The sequence below is a fragment of the Brassica napus genome, chromosome A9 (assembly GCF_020379485.1).
Source record: "Brassica napus cultivar Da-Ae chromosome A9, Da-Ae, whole genome shotgun sequence".
NCBI classification, from domain to species: Eukaryota; Viridiplantae; Streptophyta; class Magnoliopsida; order Brassicales; family Brassicaceae; genus Brassica; species Brassica napus.
In genome coordinates, this window is record NC_063442.1 from 4307908 (window position 1) to 4324983 (window position 17076).

The window sequence follows — 17076 nt, forward strand, 5'->3', positions numbered from 1 at the left end:
TTCATGTCTGTAAATACGGACCGGGAAGCTCGTTTTGAGTATTCTGTGACATTGTTTCTTCAAACAGATACATGCCCCCCCGTTGGCCGATTTATGATTTGTTTGAATTGATCAGATCAATAGACTGGAGATTCTTTTGCCAATAAACAACATAACATATGAACATAGTTGACTTTGTATAAATTTTTGGTTAATTCTTTTTTATTGTGAATGCACGAGCGCAGAATGTTAGGAGAATTCATCAGTATATTCTCTACGATTCTATAAGATTATATCTCAAGTTGTTGCCAGTTTTTGATTATTAAAAGCATGATAAATGATCTCAAACTGTATCTAGTCCATATGTATCAAAAATTAAAATGACTAAAACTTATTTGTTCAAACTAGTCCATATGTATCAAAATGACTAAAATAAGAACACTAAAAGAGTAAATGATAATTATATCTTTCTTACAAATATGTTAAATAAATATTTAAATTAAAAAATTTCAAAATTTAATTTTACAAAAATATTTTTGGGAAAAATGATTTTTTCTTAAAAGAAATTAGGAAAATCTTACCAAATTTGTAAGATATCTTCTTGGATTTGAGTTATATGAATATTTAGAAACTATATTATTGAATAAGTATAATATCTTCTCAAAACAGAAGATATTGACAAATATGTATTTAAAATACCTTATTAAATATGTTTTTAGGAAGATGTTTATTTAAAAAAACTTTCATGAATATATCTTTTTTGTCGATGAAATATATATTTATGAATACCTTACTGAATTGCTGATAAAAAGAATATCTTACTGAATTTGAATTATACATATATTTAGTAAATTATTTTTGAATATACATAACATCTCCCTAAAATTTTAGAAAGACATTTTTGAATTTGATATCTAAATTTTATAAAAAAACTTCTATGTATATATATATTTAAATAAGCATATAAATTAAATTGAGGAAAATTTCGTACACATTTAGTAAGACCTTTCTAAATAAAATATAAGTTACATTCAAGAAGAGTAATTGCATGTTTATGAAAATATTTTAAAATTCAGGGAAAAATATTTACAAATTAAGGAAAATATTATAGATATTCAAAAATGTTCTCCTAAATCTTTTTAAGAAAACAAAATATTTCCCAATTTTTTGTTTTTGTGAAAACTCAAAAATTGAATAAAAAAATCCTTTGAAAAATGTATTTTGATTTTTTTTAATATCTACTTATTTTTATATATTTAATAAATAATTAAGAAAATTATCAATGATGAATAATTATCATTTATTTCTTTAATGGAATATAATTTGATTACTTTGATTTTTGAAGAGAAATTGATTAAAATACCCACGTTGGTTAACACTTTTTCAAAATTTTATAAAACATTTGAGTTTGGGGTTTAATAATTATGGTTTAGAATTCAATATTTAGGGGGTGTGGTTGAGTTTATAAACTTAATTTTTATACATTATTCTTAAATATTTATTAATGATTTAGGAGACTTAATTTATTTTTATCATATATTTAAGGTATTTATGAAAATAGTTATCTTTTAAGGGTAAATTTTAAAAGTAGTATCCGACTTTTCTGTAAAATTGAAATTTTCCCAATTCTGAACATTTTCTGGAATATAGTTTTTAGTATTTATAATTTTAATTGTATATTATACATGTAGGTAACTGTTATATAAAGTAGATCCCTATACTATGATGATAATGTGTTGAAAATGTAATTATTAATCTACTTATATAAACTACTAGAAATTTATTTATAATATTCCCTACAAGTACAACTCAAAACTATTGTACAAAATAAAACCTATGTCCATAATCATGCTCACAGAGAATCTAATCGTTATTGAAACACTGATGGTGTTGGCTCTGAACTTTAATTAATGGTAATAAAGAAGGTCTAGTCTCTTACATCCATTATTTTGTGAAAATAATTTGCACTGGAAACCATTTCCTAATCTTTATTTCGATGTTATTTAAATTAATAAATTTGAATATTTTATTTGTTTGACTTTGTTTATTAAAAAAAAAATGCAACATGAGGGATATACCAACGTAGATCCTTTTAAGTAAGTTTTTTTTATTTTTGAAACTTTGATAAATTTTAGATAAGTTTATTGAAACTAATCTGTGTGTATTATTTTAAGTTTTCAACGTATGAAGAAAGTTAGTTAACTATGAGCTGACTATAACAGTTATAAATGAAGGTGTTGTGGCGGCAACAACGTGCTTTCTTTGTGTCAATTCTTTCATCCTGAGACTATGTCACAAACTCACCAAACTTAGGGTTAAGTCTTCATCTTTTCCTCATGTTCTCTGTTCGAACAGAACTACTTGGTAAGTTCTGTATTGCCTGAAATCTCCATTGCTCTATTAGCGTGGACCTTCTGGGTATAGCGCAGTGAACAACATTCGTCTTTTTTTTGTTAAAGGGTTTAAAAAATGTTTCAGGTTAAGCAATGGAAGAAAAGAAAGCATCAAGCGACCTATCTCTGCCTCCTCCACCACCTCCTGTTATAGCTGTAGCCATTAATGGAAAGAAGAAGAGCAAATACCCCATCTTTTGGGCGCTTGAGAAGTTCATACCCGAAGGCTTCTCCGATTTCAAACTGCTCTATGTTCGTCCTCCCATCACTCACATCCCTACCCCAAGTAAGTTGACAACAAAGATTCAGAAAACTGTAACTTGATGCACAAGATATACGTTGTAAGAATCAGAGTCTTTCTTATTTGGTTTCAGTGGGGAATGCCATTATGATAACAGAGCTAAGACATAACATAGTATCAGCTTACCTAAAAGAAGTTGACAGGAAAACAAACGAGATGCTTCTTCCTTACAAGAAAATGTTCGAAAGCAGAAAGGCGAGGGTAGAGATTCTTGTAATGGAATCAGACGAGCCCGCAGATGCCATAGCAGAAGAGATAGCTGGAACTGGAGTCACCAAACTCGTTATAGGGACGTCTCTTCGCGGATTCTTTTCGAGAAAGATCGAAATGTCTTCCATGATCGCAACCGCGGTTCCAAGTTTCTGCACGGTGTTTGTTGTCTCAAAGGGGAGGCTAGCTTCTATGCGTCCTTCCGATTCAAACGCTAGTGTAAGCATAACATGCGAGAGAAGCAGCACCACTAGTGGCTCCACTGATAGTCCTAGAGCCCCTTCTGGTAATCTTTACTTAACAGATAGAATCTATATGAATCTTTAAACATGTAAGTTACTTACTTGCTCTGGCTCTGAAACAGAGTCCCAAGACTCTGTTTCGGAAGCGCTGTCTCTAAGCGAGGTGGTTCAAATGGATACGAGTTCTAGCGAGATGGAGCAGTCGGAAGTGTCTACAGGGAGAGGGATGGAGATTGTGCAGAGAGGTGATGAAGGGAAGAAGAGAATCAATAGGAATGAGAGCTTTGGTGCATCGTTTCCAATGGGAGTGGAGGCGTATAACGCGATGAGCTGGACTTCTAGATGGAGAGATCACGAGGAAAGGAGAGAGGTCGTGAGCTCGTCTTCAAGCAACAGCCACGAGATAGCGAACATGGATTGGAGAGCAGTGGCTCCTGAGAGTGAGAACTCTTCTTTGGGTTCTCAGCAAGCTTCTAACATGTCTGAAGGACTCTTCAGTGTTAACTCCATGACTGATAATCAGGTAAGTTCGTTGTCTTGATTCTGTTTCATCCAGAGAGAGTCTAAAGTCATCAAGTTGTCTTGATCTTGATTCTGTTACTAGAGACATAACAAGCTTTTTTGGAACTGAAACTAGTATTAGGGACAATGTCCCACGACCTATATCGTCAATTGATTTTGAGTTGGAAGCAAACCAATAGTTCATTAACTAATGAATTTTTTCTGTTTAATACTTAATCTGAGAGTTACCGTTATTTATCAAATCTGTTTTTATCTAACCGAACGCTATTGGATCACATATAACTTAACAAATAGACCTATAAAATGTAGGCGAATCTGAGCTTTGAGATAGAGAGGCTAAGAGCCGAACTGAAACATGTTGAGGAGATGCATGCCATGACTCAAACTGAGACTATCGATGCCTCGGAAAAGGTCTAAACAAAAAATTTTGAACTGCATAGACCGTGGCATTTTTTGTATTATGTTTTGTTTGGTGTTCTTATTTTGTTTTTGGTTGCAGCTAACTGATCTTAACCAGAGAAAATTCGAGGAATCAGAGAAGCTTGTGGAGCTGAAAGAAGAGGAAGAAGTAGCTAAAGATACAGCTTCAAAGGAGAAGGAAAGATACGAAGAGGCAATGAAGGAGGCAGAGAAGGTCAAAGAAAGCATGATGCATGAGGCTTTACATAGAAGAGAAGCAGAGATCAAAGGAGAACGCGATGCTAAAGAGAAAGATAAGCTCCAGGCTTCTCTCGTCTCTCCAGGGATCCAATACCAACATTACTCCTGGGAGGAACTCGCAGCTGCCACTTCTGACTTCTCTGAAGATCTCAAGATTGGTATTGGAGCCTATGGAACCGTCTACAAATGCAATCTGCATCACACCACCGGTGCTGTCAAGGTCCTTCACGCTGGAGAAACTCAGCTCTCTAAACAGTTTGATCAAGAGGTAAGAAAATTCTTACAAAACTTCTCTTAAACAACAAAAACTATTACGTTTTTTGAATTTGCAACTTAAAATTAACTGGTAATAATGAGATTAAATGGGTTCTAAAGTAAAACTAATTGGTGATAATTCGATTGATCCAAATCCGTTTTATATTAATTATATATATTATTTATTGTTTTCTTAAAGTTTCTAATGTGAGATTTTTTCTCCAACAAAAACTGACCAGAGTCTAAATGTTTTGTATCTATGTTTTGACAGCTTGAGATCTTGAGTAAGATCCGTCACCCTCACCTAGTCCTCCTCCTCGGAGCATGCCCTGAACGAGGCTGCCTCGTCTATGAGTACATGGAAAATGGAAGCTTAGATGACCGTTTGATGCTAGTCAATGACACATCTCCTATCCCTTGGTTCGAGCGTTTCAGGATTGCTTTAGAAGTAGCTTCAGCGCTTGTCTTCCTCCACAAATGCAAGCCTAGACCCATCATTCACCGCGACCTTAAACCAGGAAACATCTTGCTTGACCACAACTTCGTCAGCAAACTAGGTGATGTTGGTCTCTCCACAATGGTTAACCAAGACGACGCTGATTCTAAAATGACGGTCTTGAAGAAAACAAGCCCAGTGGGAAATCTCTGTTACATTGACCCTGAGTACCAGAGAACCGGCCTCATCTCACCAAAATCAGATGTGTATTCTCTAGGTGTTGTGATTCTTCAGCTGATTACCGCGAAACCCGCGATAGCCATTACACATATTGTGGAAGAAGCTATTGGTGATGATGCTGAGTTTATGGGACTGTTGGATGTTAAAGCTGGAGCTTGGCCTGTTAGTGAGACTCGTGAGTTAGCTGCTTTGGGACTGCGTTGTACGGAGATGAGACGCAGAGACAGACCCGACCTTAAAGATGAGATCATCCCGGCTTTGGAACGGCTTAGGAAAGTCGTCGATAAATATCAAAACTCGCTCTCTAGAACTCCGTCTGGTCCTCCATCTCACTTAATTTGCCCACTTCTCAAGGTCTGAACCTAATTTCTTGTACAACAAGAAACCTACATGGTTACTTGCGTTTCAAGAAACCTTGTTTTCTTCTTGATTTAACCTAGCTTTTTGGTATTGATTACAGGGAGTGATGAACGAGCCGTGCTTAGCTGCGGATGGTTATACTTACGAGCGTGAAGCCATAGATGACTGGCTGAGAGAGAAGGATACGTCGCCGGTGACTAACCTTCCATTGCCTAATAAGAACCTTCTTGCCAATTACACTCTTTACTCAGCAATCATGGAGTGGAAAAAATCTAATAAACAATAGTGAGAGAGAGATTCAACAACAAGCACAATCTACAATGCTCAAGTCTTCACGGTTCTTTCATGAAGCGTGCAAAATTTCTCTAGTTCAGAATCATACAATATGATCATTCTTATGAATCTTATCGAACGAAATTAGTATTTTTAATATAAGAACATCTCCAAAAGATATTCTGTAACTTCAAATATGAAGTTTTTTGCAATAAAAAAAAACTTCAAAACTTGAAGTTTTGAGGAGTGAAACTCTATATTTGAAATTTCACTGTTCAAAACTTCAAATTTGAAGTTTCATATTTTTATTTGCATTTTGGTCCATATAATCACATATCACTTTTATGATCCATAAATATTTTCTCGTTTATTTTTTTAATCCTTAAAAAAATTACATCTCATAAATATTTTAAATTTTACACATAACATTAAATAAAACTTTAAAATAAGATTTAAAATATTTTAAACTAGATTTAGACAACAATAATATACAAAAGAAACTTAACAAAAAGATTTTAAAAAGTACATGAAGACATAACTATTATACAAATTTAAATATTACAACAACACTAATAGCCAGGTAAGTTTGATCCAGAACCTTCAAAATTTTCAAATATTATCCAATTTTTTCTGTGTAACTGAAAAATGGTTGTTGTTGTTGTTGTTATTTTTGATATCTTTTTCTTGCAATTCTTCTTGTTCATATCTAATATATTCACGAATATTAATATCATCGAAAAAAAATTAGTCTTTTAGCAATATTTTATGTTTCTTTTTTACTTTTTTGTTCCGATCTAATGTATTTACAAGTATCAATATCATCTGATTTTAACAACTTTTAGCTCGTAATTTACAAAGTAAAAATAAGAAGAGCCATTTTTACTTTGAAATGAAACTAATAGATCATATATGCATTACGAAAATCATTTTATGGAATAATATGGTATTTTGTTTGAAGTTTAATATTAATTAAGTTATTTTTATTTATTTTTTTATATTTTAATAGAATATTTTATTAATTAATATTGTTGTAATATCTTTATATATGTGCTAGTTATTTACAAAAGTTATAGGGTTTCAAATTAGTTATGAAAAATATAAGGACCATGTTATAAAATATAAGTAGTTTTGAAGTTGAGTTTGAAGTTTTGATTTTGGAGAAAAACACTTTTAAATTTCAAAAATATAGAGTTTTGGAAACTTCAAAATAGAGTTTCTTTTTGGAGATGCTCTAAGTGCAAAAGTCTTGAACTTACTTTTGTAGGTTATCTATACTCTCTCCAAAAGTGTGTTTATACTTATGTTAAAAATATTTTTATCTCTTATTAATGTAAATTCTATGTGTTTTGTTAATTAGTGATTAAAAACTCTGGGTAAAATTGAATTTTTTTATTTAAATATATAATTGGAAATAAAAATGATACTTTTAATGAAACAAAATTGTAAAATATAAGAACAATTAATAATCCAACACAGGAGTGTATCTGGAACCAAAAAAACTGAACCGAACCGAAAAACAAGGTTCATATTGGGATCTTATCAGTTATCCGAGTGAATTTTATATTTCTAGAACCAAAAATCCAAATTTATATAATATAATTTATATACTTATAATATTAACTATATTTAGGTTTAAACGATCAAAAAACAAAAATATTATTTATAATTTGAAATACTCAAAAATGAAATACCAGAATAATTGTTATTTGAAATATTTAAAATTATCTGAATTATCTAAATTTTATCTGGAAATTTGAAAATCTGATATTAATCCCCAAACCCCAACTTTTTGACTTTTTTTTTAATCTAGAATTAACCAACAAAAACGAATTGAAAACATATTAGATGGTTCCTAATTTTGTTACCAAAACTGAACCAATAACTAAAATAATTAAATCTAAACCGAAGCGAATTTTCTAAATATCCGAACAGATCATAGACTTCTAGAACATAAGAACTAAAGATTCAAATCGGAATAGAACTAAAAATTGAATGCCCAGGGCTAGATGGTCTAGTGGTAGACGAAATTTCAGGAAGGTAAGTGGTCAGTTAATTCGAAGCAACCCTACAACACTACATGCCCACGCATATATAGGTTATGTTTTGGGTTTTATTTGAATATCAGAATGGAGATCTATTTGTGGGGTAATCTTAATTTGGGGATTAGTGTGAGCCATTCTATAAACTAATATGGGATGAATCTCAATTTGGAGATTACTGTAAGTACTTTAAGAAACGTTGAGAAGTTGATGTCAAACAAAAAAAGCGTCAAGAAGTTCATGTGTGGAAATACGGAACGGCAAGTTCGTTTGGAGTATTCTGAGATATTGTTTCTTTAAACAGATTTATGTCCCTCATTGGTCAATTTAGTTTCTTTCGGACTTGTCTGAATTAATCAGACAAACTTAGAATATTTGTACACACTTAGGATCTTTTCCCCAGTAAACAACATAACATAAGTATTTGAACAATATTGTTGACTTTCTGTAATTTTAATGATTATATTACACGAGCACATACAGCTAAGATTCATCGGTATATCCTCTACGATTCTTTAAGACTATTATATCTCTAGTTCGTGCAAGTTTTACTATTTATTAAAGCACGATCAAATATACATTACTACATATTTACATGTTATATTCTGTGTTATGGTAGAATAAATAATCGTAAGTATAATAAGAAAATGGTAAAAATTAAAAAAAAAAAAAAAAGACGTGACAGGCAACTAAATCCTAAGAATCTTATCCTATAATTTCAAGCTTGATCTAAAAACTCAAAACTAAGATATAAAACAAAATATAATATAGATGTCTATTAATCATGCTCACAGAGAATCAAATCGTTATTGATACAATAATGAGTTGGGTTGGTAATTAAAAAGAAGAGTGTAGTATCTTACTTTTTCTATTAATCATTACTTTTTCCCCTTTCCTGAAACACTTACATTCATTACTTTGAGAAACCATTTTCTACTTTTTTATTTCAATATAAATTAGGTTTGGTAGGTCCTTTATTCTGATATGTGTATTAATCATTACTTTTTCCCCTTTCCTGAAACACTTACATTCATTACTTTGAGAAACCATTTTTTACTTTTTATTTCAATGTAATTTAGGTTTGGTAGGTCCTTTATTCTGATATGTAAGACATAGTTACTTTGTCTTGCTTATAGAAACAATCTCAAAAGCCAGTATTGTGATAAGAAAAAAACACTAGATAATTTTATAATTTATTTGTTTTGACTTTTTTTAATTTTATAATTTATTTGTTTTGACTCTTTTTTTTATCCAAAAAAAAAACTACAACATGAGGGATATACCAACATAGATCCTTTATACGACGAAAATAAAAACAATTCTATAAAAACAAAATAAAGAAAATTTTACAGTAAAAAAAAGTCTGTATTATTATTTCAACGTATGACGAAAATTAATAACTAGTGAGCTGACTATGACAGTATAAATGGGGGTTACTTGGGGCGGGCAACAACGTGCTTGCTTGGTGTTAATGTCAAAGAAGCACCAAACTTAGGGTTCTTCATCATTGTTCTCTGCTTGAACACAACCACTAGGTAAGTTCTGTTATGTTTTGTCTTCTTGTAAGAGATTGAATGATATGATCCAACCTCGTATTATCCAGAAACCACACCAGCAATAGAGATTATCGATCTTTAACGAGCAATTCGTTCTTTTCGTAACAACCTTTCTCTCACTAGTTGATCATCCAAATTACTTCTCTCTTTAGTATATTTATAAACGATATTGAAAACAAGTAAACATTCTGGACAATACAGAGTCTTCTCTTTATTTGAATCTTTTCTGCTTATTCTTTTCCCTCGTTTTTCTTCCTTCCATTGTAAACCCACCCTACGGCTGAAACACATTTCATTTCAGACTTAGTGTTTTTTTTGTGTGTGGTAAACGGTTAAAAATAAAGGTTGAGCAGGTAAAAGCAATGGATGATAAAAAACCAGCAAGACCATTAAGCAAACACCTAGATCTACCTCCTCCTCCTCCACCATCTCCTGTTGTAGCTTTAGCCATTAATGGAAAGAAGAAGAGCAAATATGTCGTCTTTTGGGCTCTTGATAAGTTCATCCCGGAAGGCTTCTCTGATTTCAAACTGCTCTATGTTCGTCCTCCTGTCACCTACATTCCTACCCCAAGTAAGTTGTGACAAAGATTCAGAATGTTGTAACTTGCTGCACAAGTTATATATTTTGGCTTACTAAGGTGGGACTCTTTCTTCTTTGGTTTCAGTGGGGAATGCAATATCAATAACGGAGCTTAGAGATGATGTAGTATCAGCTTACAAACAAGAAGTAGATTGGAACACAAACGAGATGCTTTGTCCTTACAAGAGAATGTTTGAACGGAGAAAGGTTTGTGTGACTTGTGTCTCAAGTCTCCTTTTATTTGTTCTGTTTTCCCAAACAATCTAATCTCAAATGGTATAAAATAGGTGCAAGTAGAGATTCTGGTACTGGAATCACACGAGCCTGCAGCTGCAATAGCCAAAGAGATTTCTGAAACTGGAGTCACTAAACTCGTTATAGGAATGTCTCTTCTCGGATTCTTCTCCAGAAAGATTGATATGTCTTCCATGATAGCAACCGCGGTTCCAAGATTCTGCACCGTCTATGTTGTCTCAAAGGGGAAGCTAGCTTCTGTGCGTCCTTCAGATTCAGACGCTAGCATAAGATACGAGAGAAGCAGTACCACTAGTGGTTCCACTGATAGTCCTAGAGCCCCTTCTGGTAAGCTTTTAAGTTAGAACAGAATCTATATGAATCTTTAAACATGTCAGTTACTCTTGCTCTGGCTCTGAAACAGAGCACCCTGTTTCGGAAGCGCAATCAAGATTCTCTTCTTTACCGGAGATGAGCAGAAGCACGGTGGTTCAAATGGATACGAGTTCAAGCGAGACGGAGCAGAGCGGTAATGAAGGGAAGAAGAGTATCAATAGCAATGAGAGCTTCAGTGCATCGTTTCCAATGGGAGCAGAGGCGTATCACGCTATGAGCTGGACTTGTAAGTGGAGAGATCATGAGGACAGGAGAGAGATCATGAGCTCGTGTTCGAGCAACAACCACGAAGTGGCCAATATGGATTGGGGTTCAGTAGTTCCTGAGAACTATTCTTTTGTTTCTCATCAAGCCAGTGCCGTCCCGAAATATCCGGTGGCCTAAAGCAATATAAAAAAATGTGGCCTTTAATTTTTTTCAGAAATTTTGAATCTGGTTTATCATTACTAATTCTCTAATATGAACATACTTTTTTACATAAGAATATTTTTTGTTATATAGGAAAATTTATTGTTTTAAAAATAATTTTATGTTCTTTAAAAAAAAATTCAATTGTTTAGTAATGAAGTTGTTGCTGTAATTTTTAACCTGAACCTTCGTTAAGTTATTTTACAAATATATAAAGAACCAAAGAAATCATACAAATATATATAACAAAAATGTATATTACTAAATGTGTTCGAAATATAAAAGATCACTGAATTTAACTATAGTAAGTTACATAACAATAACTGATAGTTAAAATGAAATATAAATGGTTATAAGTTATAAATTCAGACAAATAGATTAAAATTAGTTTAGAAACAGAGACTAAGAAAGTATGAAAAACTAAAATGACTAAATATTAAATCTCGAGGTTTTAAACAATCATCTATGACCATTACACAATTTAAGATTTGTGGCCTTAAAAATATCAATTATAGATGTGGCCTAAAGCTAATGCTTTATGTGCCTTATGGCTAGGACGGGCCTGCATCAAGCTTCTAACATGTCTGATGGACTCCTCAGTATCCATTCCATGACAGGTAATCACGTAAGTTCATTGTCCAGAATCCAAGTCTAGAGTCATCGAACTGTCTGTCTTTGATATTGATTATGTTTTTCAGGAGAGATAGAACATGTTTTTGTTTGGTGCTGTCAAGTTCTCTAGACCATTAGTGGAATAGTCCAAATCCCTTATAAGAGTTTTGGTATCTTTAAATTTCTGGTGTGTGATCTCAACACGTGATATCTCTTATTTGGGACGAGTAATAAAACCATATTTACTTAGGGGGGCAAACAAGACTTTTATACCATGTCAAGTTAACTTAAAATCAATTAACGATAAGTAGATTAGCCTAAATATTTTATTAGTGTTGGTTCATTTAAACTTCCGATTTAGGATTCTGAAATCAGAATCTAATTGTGTAGGTGAATATGAGCTTTGAGATAGAGAAGCTGAGAGCTGAACTGAAACATGTTCAGGAGATGTATGCCATGGCTCAAATTGAGACCGTTGATGCCTCTAAAAAGGTTTGATCTGATTTCTATAAACCGCATAATGCATATGCTACATTTTGTGTTCTTATTTGAGTTTTGGTTGCAGCTAACTGAGCTAAACCAGCAAAGATTCGAAGAATTAGAGAATCTCGTGGAGCTGGAAGAGATGGAAGAAGAAGCTAAAGATACAGCTTCAAATGAGAAGCAAAGGTACGAAGATAAAATGAAGGAGGCAGAGAAGGTTAAAGAACTCATGATGAAAGAGGCTTTACATAGAAGAGAAGCCGAGATCAAAGCAGAACTCGATGCTAAAGAGAAAGACAAGCTCCAGGCTTCTCTCGTCACTCCGGGGATTCAGTACCAACATTACTCCTGGGAGGAACTTGCAGCTGCCACTTCTGACTTCTCTGAAGATCTCAAGATTGGAGTTGGAGCCTATGGAACCGTCTACAAATGCAACCTGCATCACACGACCGGTGCTGTAAAGGTCCTTCACGCAGGAGAAACTCAGCTCTCTAAACAGTTTGATCAAGAGGTGAGAAAATCCGGCAAAACTTCTCTTAAACGACCAAAACTGTTATGTTCTTTTATTTCTAACTTAAAACTAATTGGTAATAATTGGATTGATCCAAGTCCGTTTTATATTATATATATATATATATATATTATTTAATGTTTTCTTAAAGTTTCTAATGTGAGATTTTTTCTCCAACAAAAACCGACCAGAGTCTAAATGTTTTGTATCTATGTTTTGACAGCTTGAGATCTTGAGTAAGATCCGTCACCCTCACCTAGTCCTCCTCCTCGGAGCATGTGCTGAACGAGGCTGCCTCGTCTATGAGTACATGGAAAATGGAAGCTTAGATGACCGTTTGATGCTAGTCAATGACACATCTCCTATCCCTTGGTTCGAGCGTTTCAGGATTGCTTTAGAAGTAGCTTCAGCGCTTGTCTTCCTCCACAAATGCAAGCCTAGACCCATCATTCACCGCGACCTTAAACCAGGAAACATCTTGCTTGACCACAACTTCGTCAGCAAACTAGGCGATGTTGGTCTCTCCACAATGGTTAACCAAGATGACGCTGCTTCCAAGCTAACCGTCTTCAAGAAAACAAGTCCTGTTGGAACACTATGTTACATCGACCCTGAGTATCAGAGAACTGGAATCATCTCGCCTAAGTCAGATGTGTTTTCTCTTGGTGTTGTGATTCTTCAGCTGATAACCGCGAAACCCGCGATAGCCATTACTCATATGGTTGAAGAAGCTATTGGTGACGATGCTGAGTTTATGGGACTGTTGGATGTGAAAGCTGGTTCTTGGCCTATTAGTGAGACTCGTGAGTTAGCTGCTTTGGGACTGTGGTGTACGGAAATGAGACGCAGAGACAGACCAGACCTTAAAGATCAGATCATACCGGCTTTGGAACGGCTTAGGAAAGTCGTCGACAAAGCTCAAAAATCGATCACCAGAACTCCGTCTGGCCCTCCATCTCACTTCATTTGTCCACTTCTCAAGGTTTGAACCTAATTTCTTGTACAAGAAGAAAACCTAAATGGTTACTTGCGAATCAAGAAAACTTGATTTTTTCATGATTTAACTTAAATCTTTTGGTATTGGTTACAGGGACTGATGAACCAGCCGTGCGTAGCTGCGGATGGATACACGTACGATCGTGAAGCCATAGAGGACTGGCTGAGAGAGAAGGATACATCGCCAGTGACTAATCTTCCATTACCTAACAAGAACCTTCTTGCTAATTACACTCTTTACTCAGCAATCATGGAGTGGAAATCCAATAAACAATAGTGAGAGAGAGAGATAGAGAGAGATAGAGAGAGAGAGAGAGAGAGAGAGAGAGAGAGAGAGAGAGAGAGAGAGAGAGAGAGAGAGAGAGAGAGATTTGACACTAAGCACGATCAATTCTATCAATGTGTTTACTATGTTCTTTTTGTATGTTTTCTCTGTTATTTATTCCTTTGTCTCTTTTCCGACAATTTATCTTGTGTGCTGAGATGTAAGAATTACAACAATAGAGATGGAGAGGAAGTGTCTTTTTAAGTCTCTTGAAACTTGTTCATCTAATCAATTTTTTATTCACGCTTGTTGGACATCTCAACTGATTAATCCACCATCCTGTTTCACCCTCCCAATCTAACCATAAAGTTTGTTGATTCTGGAATGATTTAAATCTAAAAGGGCACATTCGCAGAAGTAACATGGTATATCCTTTAGGATTGGGAAAACTGGTCTTTACTAGGTTATAAAGTTTTTCTAAAGGCAAAAAAATATCGGTTTTGAAACCGTATAAATACAGTTTACATAATCAATATACAAACTCTAAAGTGGCTATTGCCTCTATCATATTTTTTTTCAGTAAGTATTATTGCTTTCTTCATGCTTTATTCGTGTTTGTTCACAACAACATGTAAACTTTGAAAACCGAAACTTGAAACCATTCTTGGACAAAAACTTGTTTTGAGAACCTGATTCTCAGTAAGACATGGGACAAGACATAAGTTCCATTATTACAAGAACTCTTTAGTACATATTTTGCAACACTTATTCACTACACTAATCTAATATTTTCTTGGCTCTATACATGATGCTTCCCATACTTAGATATTTATCTACATTAATCAAACTTAAGCATGACTAGTCCCATTAGTTTGATGAAGATGATGAATTACTAGTAGTTGTTCCTTGAGGCTCTGGTACATCGTTTCTTCTCCTCTTTCGGCAAGAATTGATCGGAGCATCATACTTACCAGCATCCAAAGGAAAGTTGAGCACAGCTTTTCTTCCCCTGAGCTTAAAAGCTGTGTAGTCATAAGCTCTTGCAGCATCAATATCAGTCTCAAATGTGCCTAGCCACATCCTAGATCCTTTCTTGGCCGGATCTCGAATCTCTGCTGCAAATTTCCCCCATGGTCTTCTTCTCACGCCTCTGTAGTGTCTCGTCTCTTCGACCCTCTTTGGTCTTTTTCGGTTTGAGACTGTCTCAGCCTCAGGTGATGTTGTAGTTGTTGATGATGATGATGATTCTGCTTCAATTTGTAGAAACTCTTGGACACAGGAATCTGGATCAAGAACCGGTGAATTAGGCTCTTGTTTAGGAACTGGGTTAAAGGGTTCTAGAGACAAGAGTCCTGTGACAAAAGCAGCATCATCAAATACAAAATCCTCCATGAAACCATCAGGGATCATCAAGTCCTCAAAGAGATGCTTGTGTATAACCTCCAAATCAGAGCTTTCCTCAAAAGTTATCATGTTTATGTTTATTTTCTTTAAGAAAACTCTGCAAGTGATATGTTTTGATCTTTCTTCTGTGTATATAAAGAAAAAAAATCCCAAACATGTGTTTGGCAGCCATGGGTGTAAGGTGTCACAAGTCTCTCTCTGTCTCTCTGGTTTACTCTGTGGACCCAAGTCTTATCCATTTATCATTTATGGAGACAAGTTAAGATCTTTTGTCAGGACTCATTCAAGTTGTGCCAACGTGATTTTGTCTCTGATGATGACTAATTCCACTAACATCTCATTTGAATCTTATAGAGTATATCCCCCCATTAGATACCCATGGTTCAAATCCTAAGTTATTTGCTTAAAATGTGATGGTTTTAAGCTTTTCAATGGTGACTATTTGGCTTACTTATCACTTCATTTGTTTTTGTTTTTGGATGTTTCAAACACAATTTATGTGTTTGCACTTACGCGATATACATTTTTATAAAGATTTCTAGTTTTGTTAAATTATTAAAGCAAACGTAAAATTTTGTTCGTATTTAACGTTTACATTTACCATTAACAAATAATTTTGATTAAATTGGTTGAGGTTGATTCGTTTTAAATATAAATGAATAACATATGACTTTTGGCCGCTAATATACATGAGTTTTTGCAGTAGTAATGACTCACAAGTTAAACTATAAATAACGAAAGATATTTTGTATTTTATTATTTGAGCAAAACATTTAGATATTATGTACGTATGATGACGACTTTCACCCAGAGGAGAGACAAATTCATCAAATTGCTTTTCTTGTAGGGTTATCTTGCTAGCTACTTGTTAGGATATGATTTGAAGCAACTTGATTTTTCATTCGTTCTACTTAATTATCTAGGGCTCCACATATATAACCAAACCTTACCCTTTTGCTCAGTTGCTTGACAATTATACTCGTAATCTAATATTATTAATATTCCTCATTTTTAACAAATATGTTATGTAATCCCTTAATTTTATATAAGATGCAAGTTTATATTGATTATATTTAAATTTATGGATGCTTTGTAGATAATCTTAGGCGGTATTATCCATTGATTAGTGTGTTCTACTATTGAAGTTTTGAATTCTAACTTTACGTCTAGATTTGTGTTTAACTAACTATTTATTGTGTTTTTTTTCTTACATTACTTACGTAGCTCCGATTTATTTGTTTCTTGTCCCAGTTGCATACTCTATTGACTACTGATATAAAAATGAATGACATTTGGTATACTGCAAAAACTCATGTATATTAGCGGCCAAAAGGCATATGAATGACATTTACTTGTCTGGCCAAGTGAAGATAGGAAGGACTAAGTGAAAAAATAGAAAATTGTATCAATCTTTTCAAAGAACCACGGTTTAGGGGTCTGGTTGTTGATGGTTCTTGGGCTTGTTTCTGAGAGTAAAAGTCGTGAACTTGGCTGGTAAACGGAGATGGGTCATCTTCGTGAAGAGCGAAATTGGAAACTTTGGTTTCCGTGAAAGCAAAATCTGTGACAAGGTGGCCAGAGCCGGTTTTGAACCCACTCTCAAGAAACAAATGCATGGGGCCTATGATTTCTCAAAAAAAAATCTGGGTCTATTTTTTCTTGTTATTAGTCTGTATTGTAAAACAAAATTTTGGAGAAATATAAAAAAGTTGTGGGTCT

The 17076-nt window shown here is 33.9% G+C and overlaps 4 protein-coding genes across 4 annotated transcripts; 3 read left to right on the forward strand and 1 right to left on the reverse strand.

The window, feature by feature from the left end:
- The first annotated feature begins 62 nt into the window (after positions 1-62).
- LOC106380066 (U-box domain-containing protein 52-like) lies at positions 63-8500 on the forward strand. Its single transcript, XM_048739464.1, has 7 exons — positions 63-2658; positions 2747-3169; positions 3248-3648; positions 3957-4058; positions 4147-4575; positions 4834-5592; positions 5699-8500. The coding sequence occupies exons 1-7, from the start codon at positions 2466-2468 to the stop codon at positions 5882-5884; spliced, it is 2493 nt and encodes an 830-aa protein (XP_048595421.1). The 5' UTR covers positions 63-2465; the 3' UTR covers positions 5885-8500.
- A 1328-nt stretch (positions 8501-9828) lies between these two features.
- LOC106364093 (U-box domain-containing protein 52-like) lies at positions 9829-11062 on the forward strand. Its single transcript, XM_013803734.2, has 4 exons — positions 9829-10039; positions 10134-10255; positions 10336-10630; positions 10707-11062. Exons 1-4 carry the CDS (start codon positions 9829-9831, stop codon positions 11060-11062), a joined length of 984 nt encoding a protein of 327 aa, XP_013659188.2.
- A 1008-nt stretch (positions 11063-12070) lies between these two features.
- Positions 12071-13999, forward strand: LOC111210599 (U-box domain-containing protein 52-like). Its single transcript, XM_048739465.1, has 2 exons — positions 12071-12692; positions 12916-13999. The coding sequence occupies exons 1-2, from the start codon at positions 12135-12137 to the stop codon at positions 13678-13680; spliced, it is 1323 nt and encodes a 440-aa protein (XP_048595422.1). The 5' UTR covers positions 12071-12134; the 3' UTR covers positions 13681-13999.
- Positions 14000-14660: 661 nt separating this feature from the next.
- LOC106379879 (ethylene-responsive transcription factor ERF107) lies at positions 14661-15560 on the reverse strand. The gene has a single exon (XM_013819732.3). The coding sequence runs from the start codon at positions 15424-15426 to the stop codon at positions 14821-14823; it is 606 nt and encodes a 201-aa protein (XP_013675186.2). The 5' UTR covers positions 15427-15560; the 3' UTR covers positions 14661-14820.
- Positions 15561-17076: the final 1516 nt, after the last annotated feature.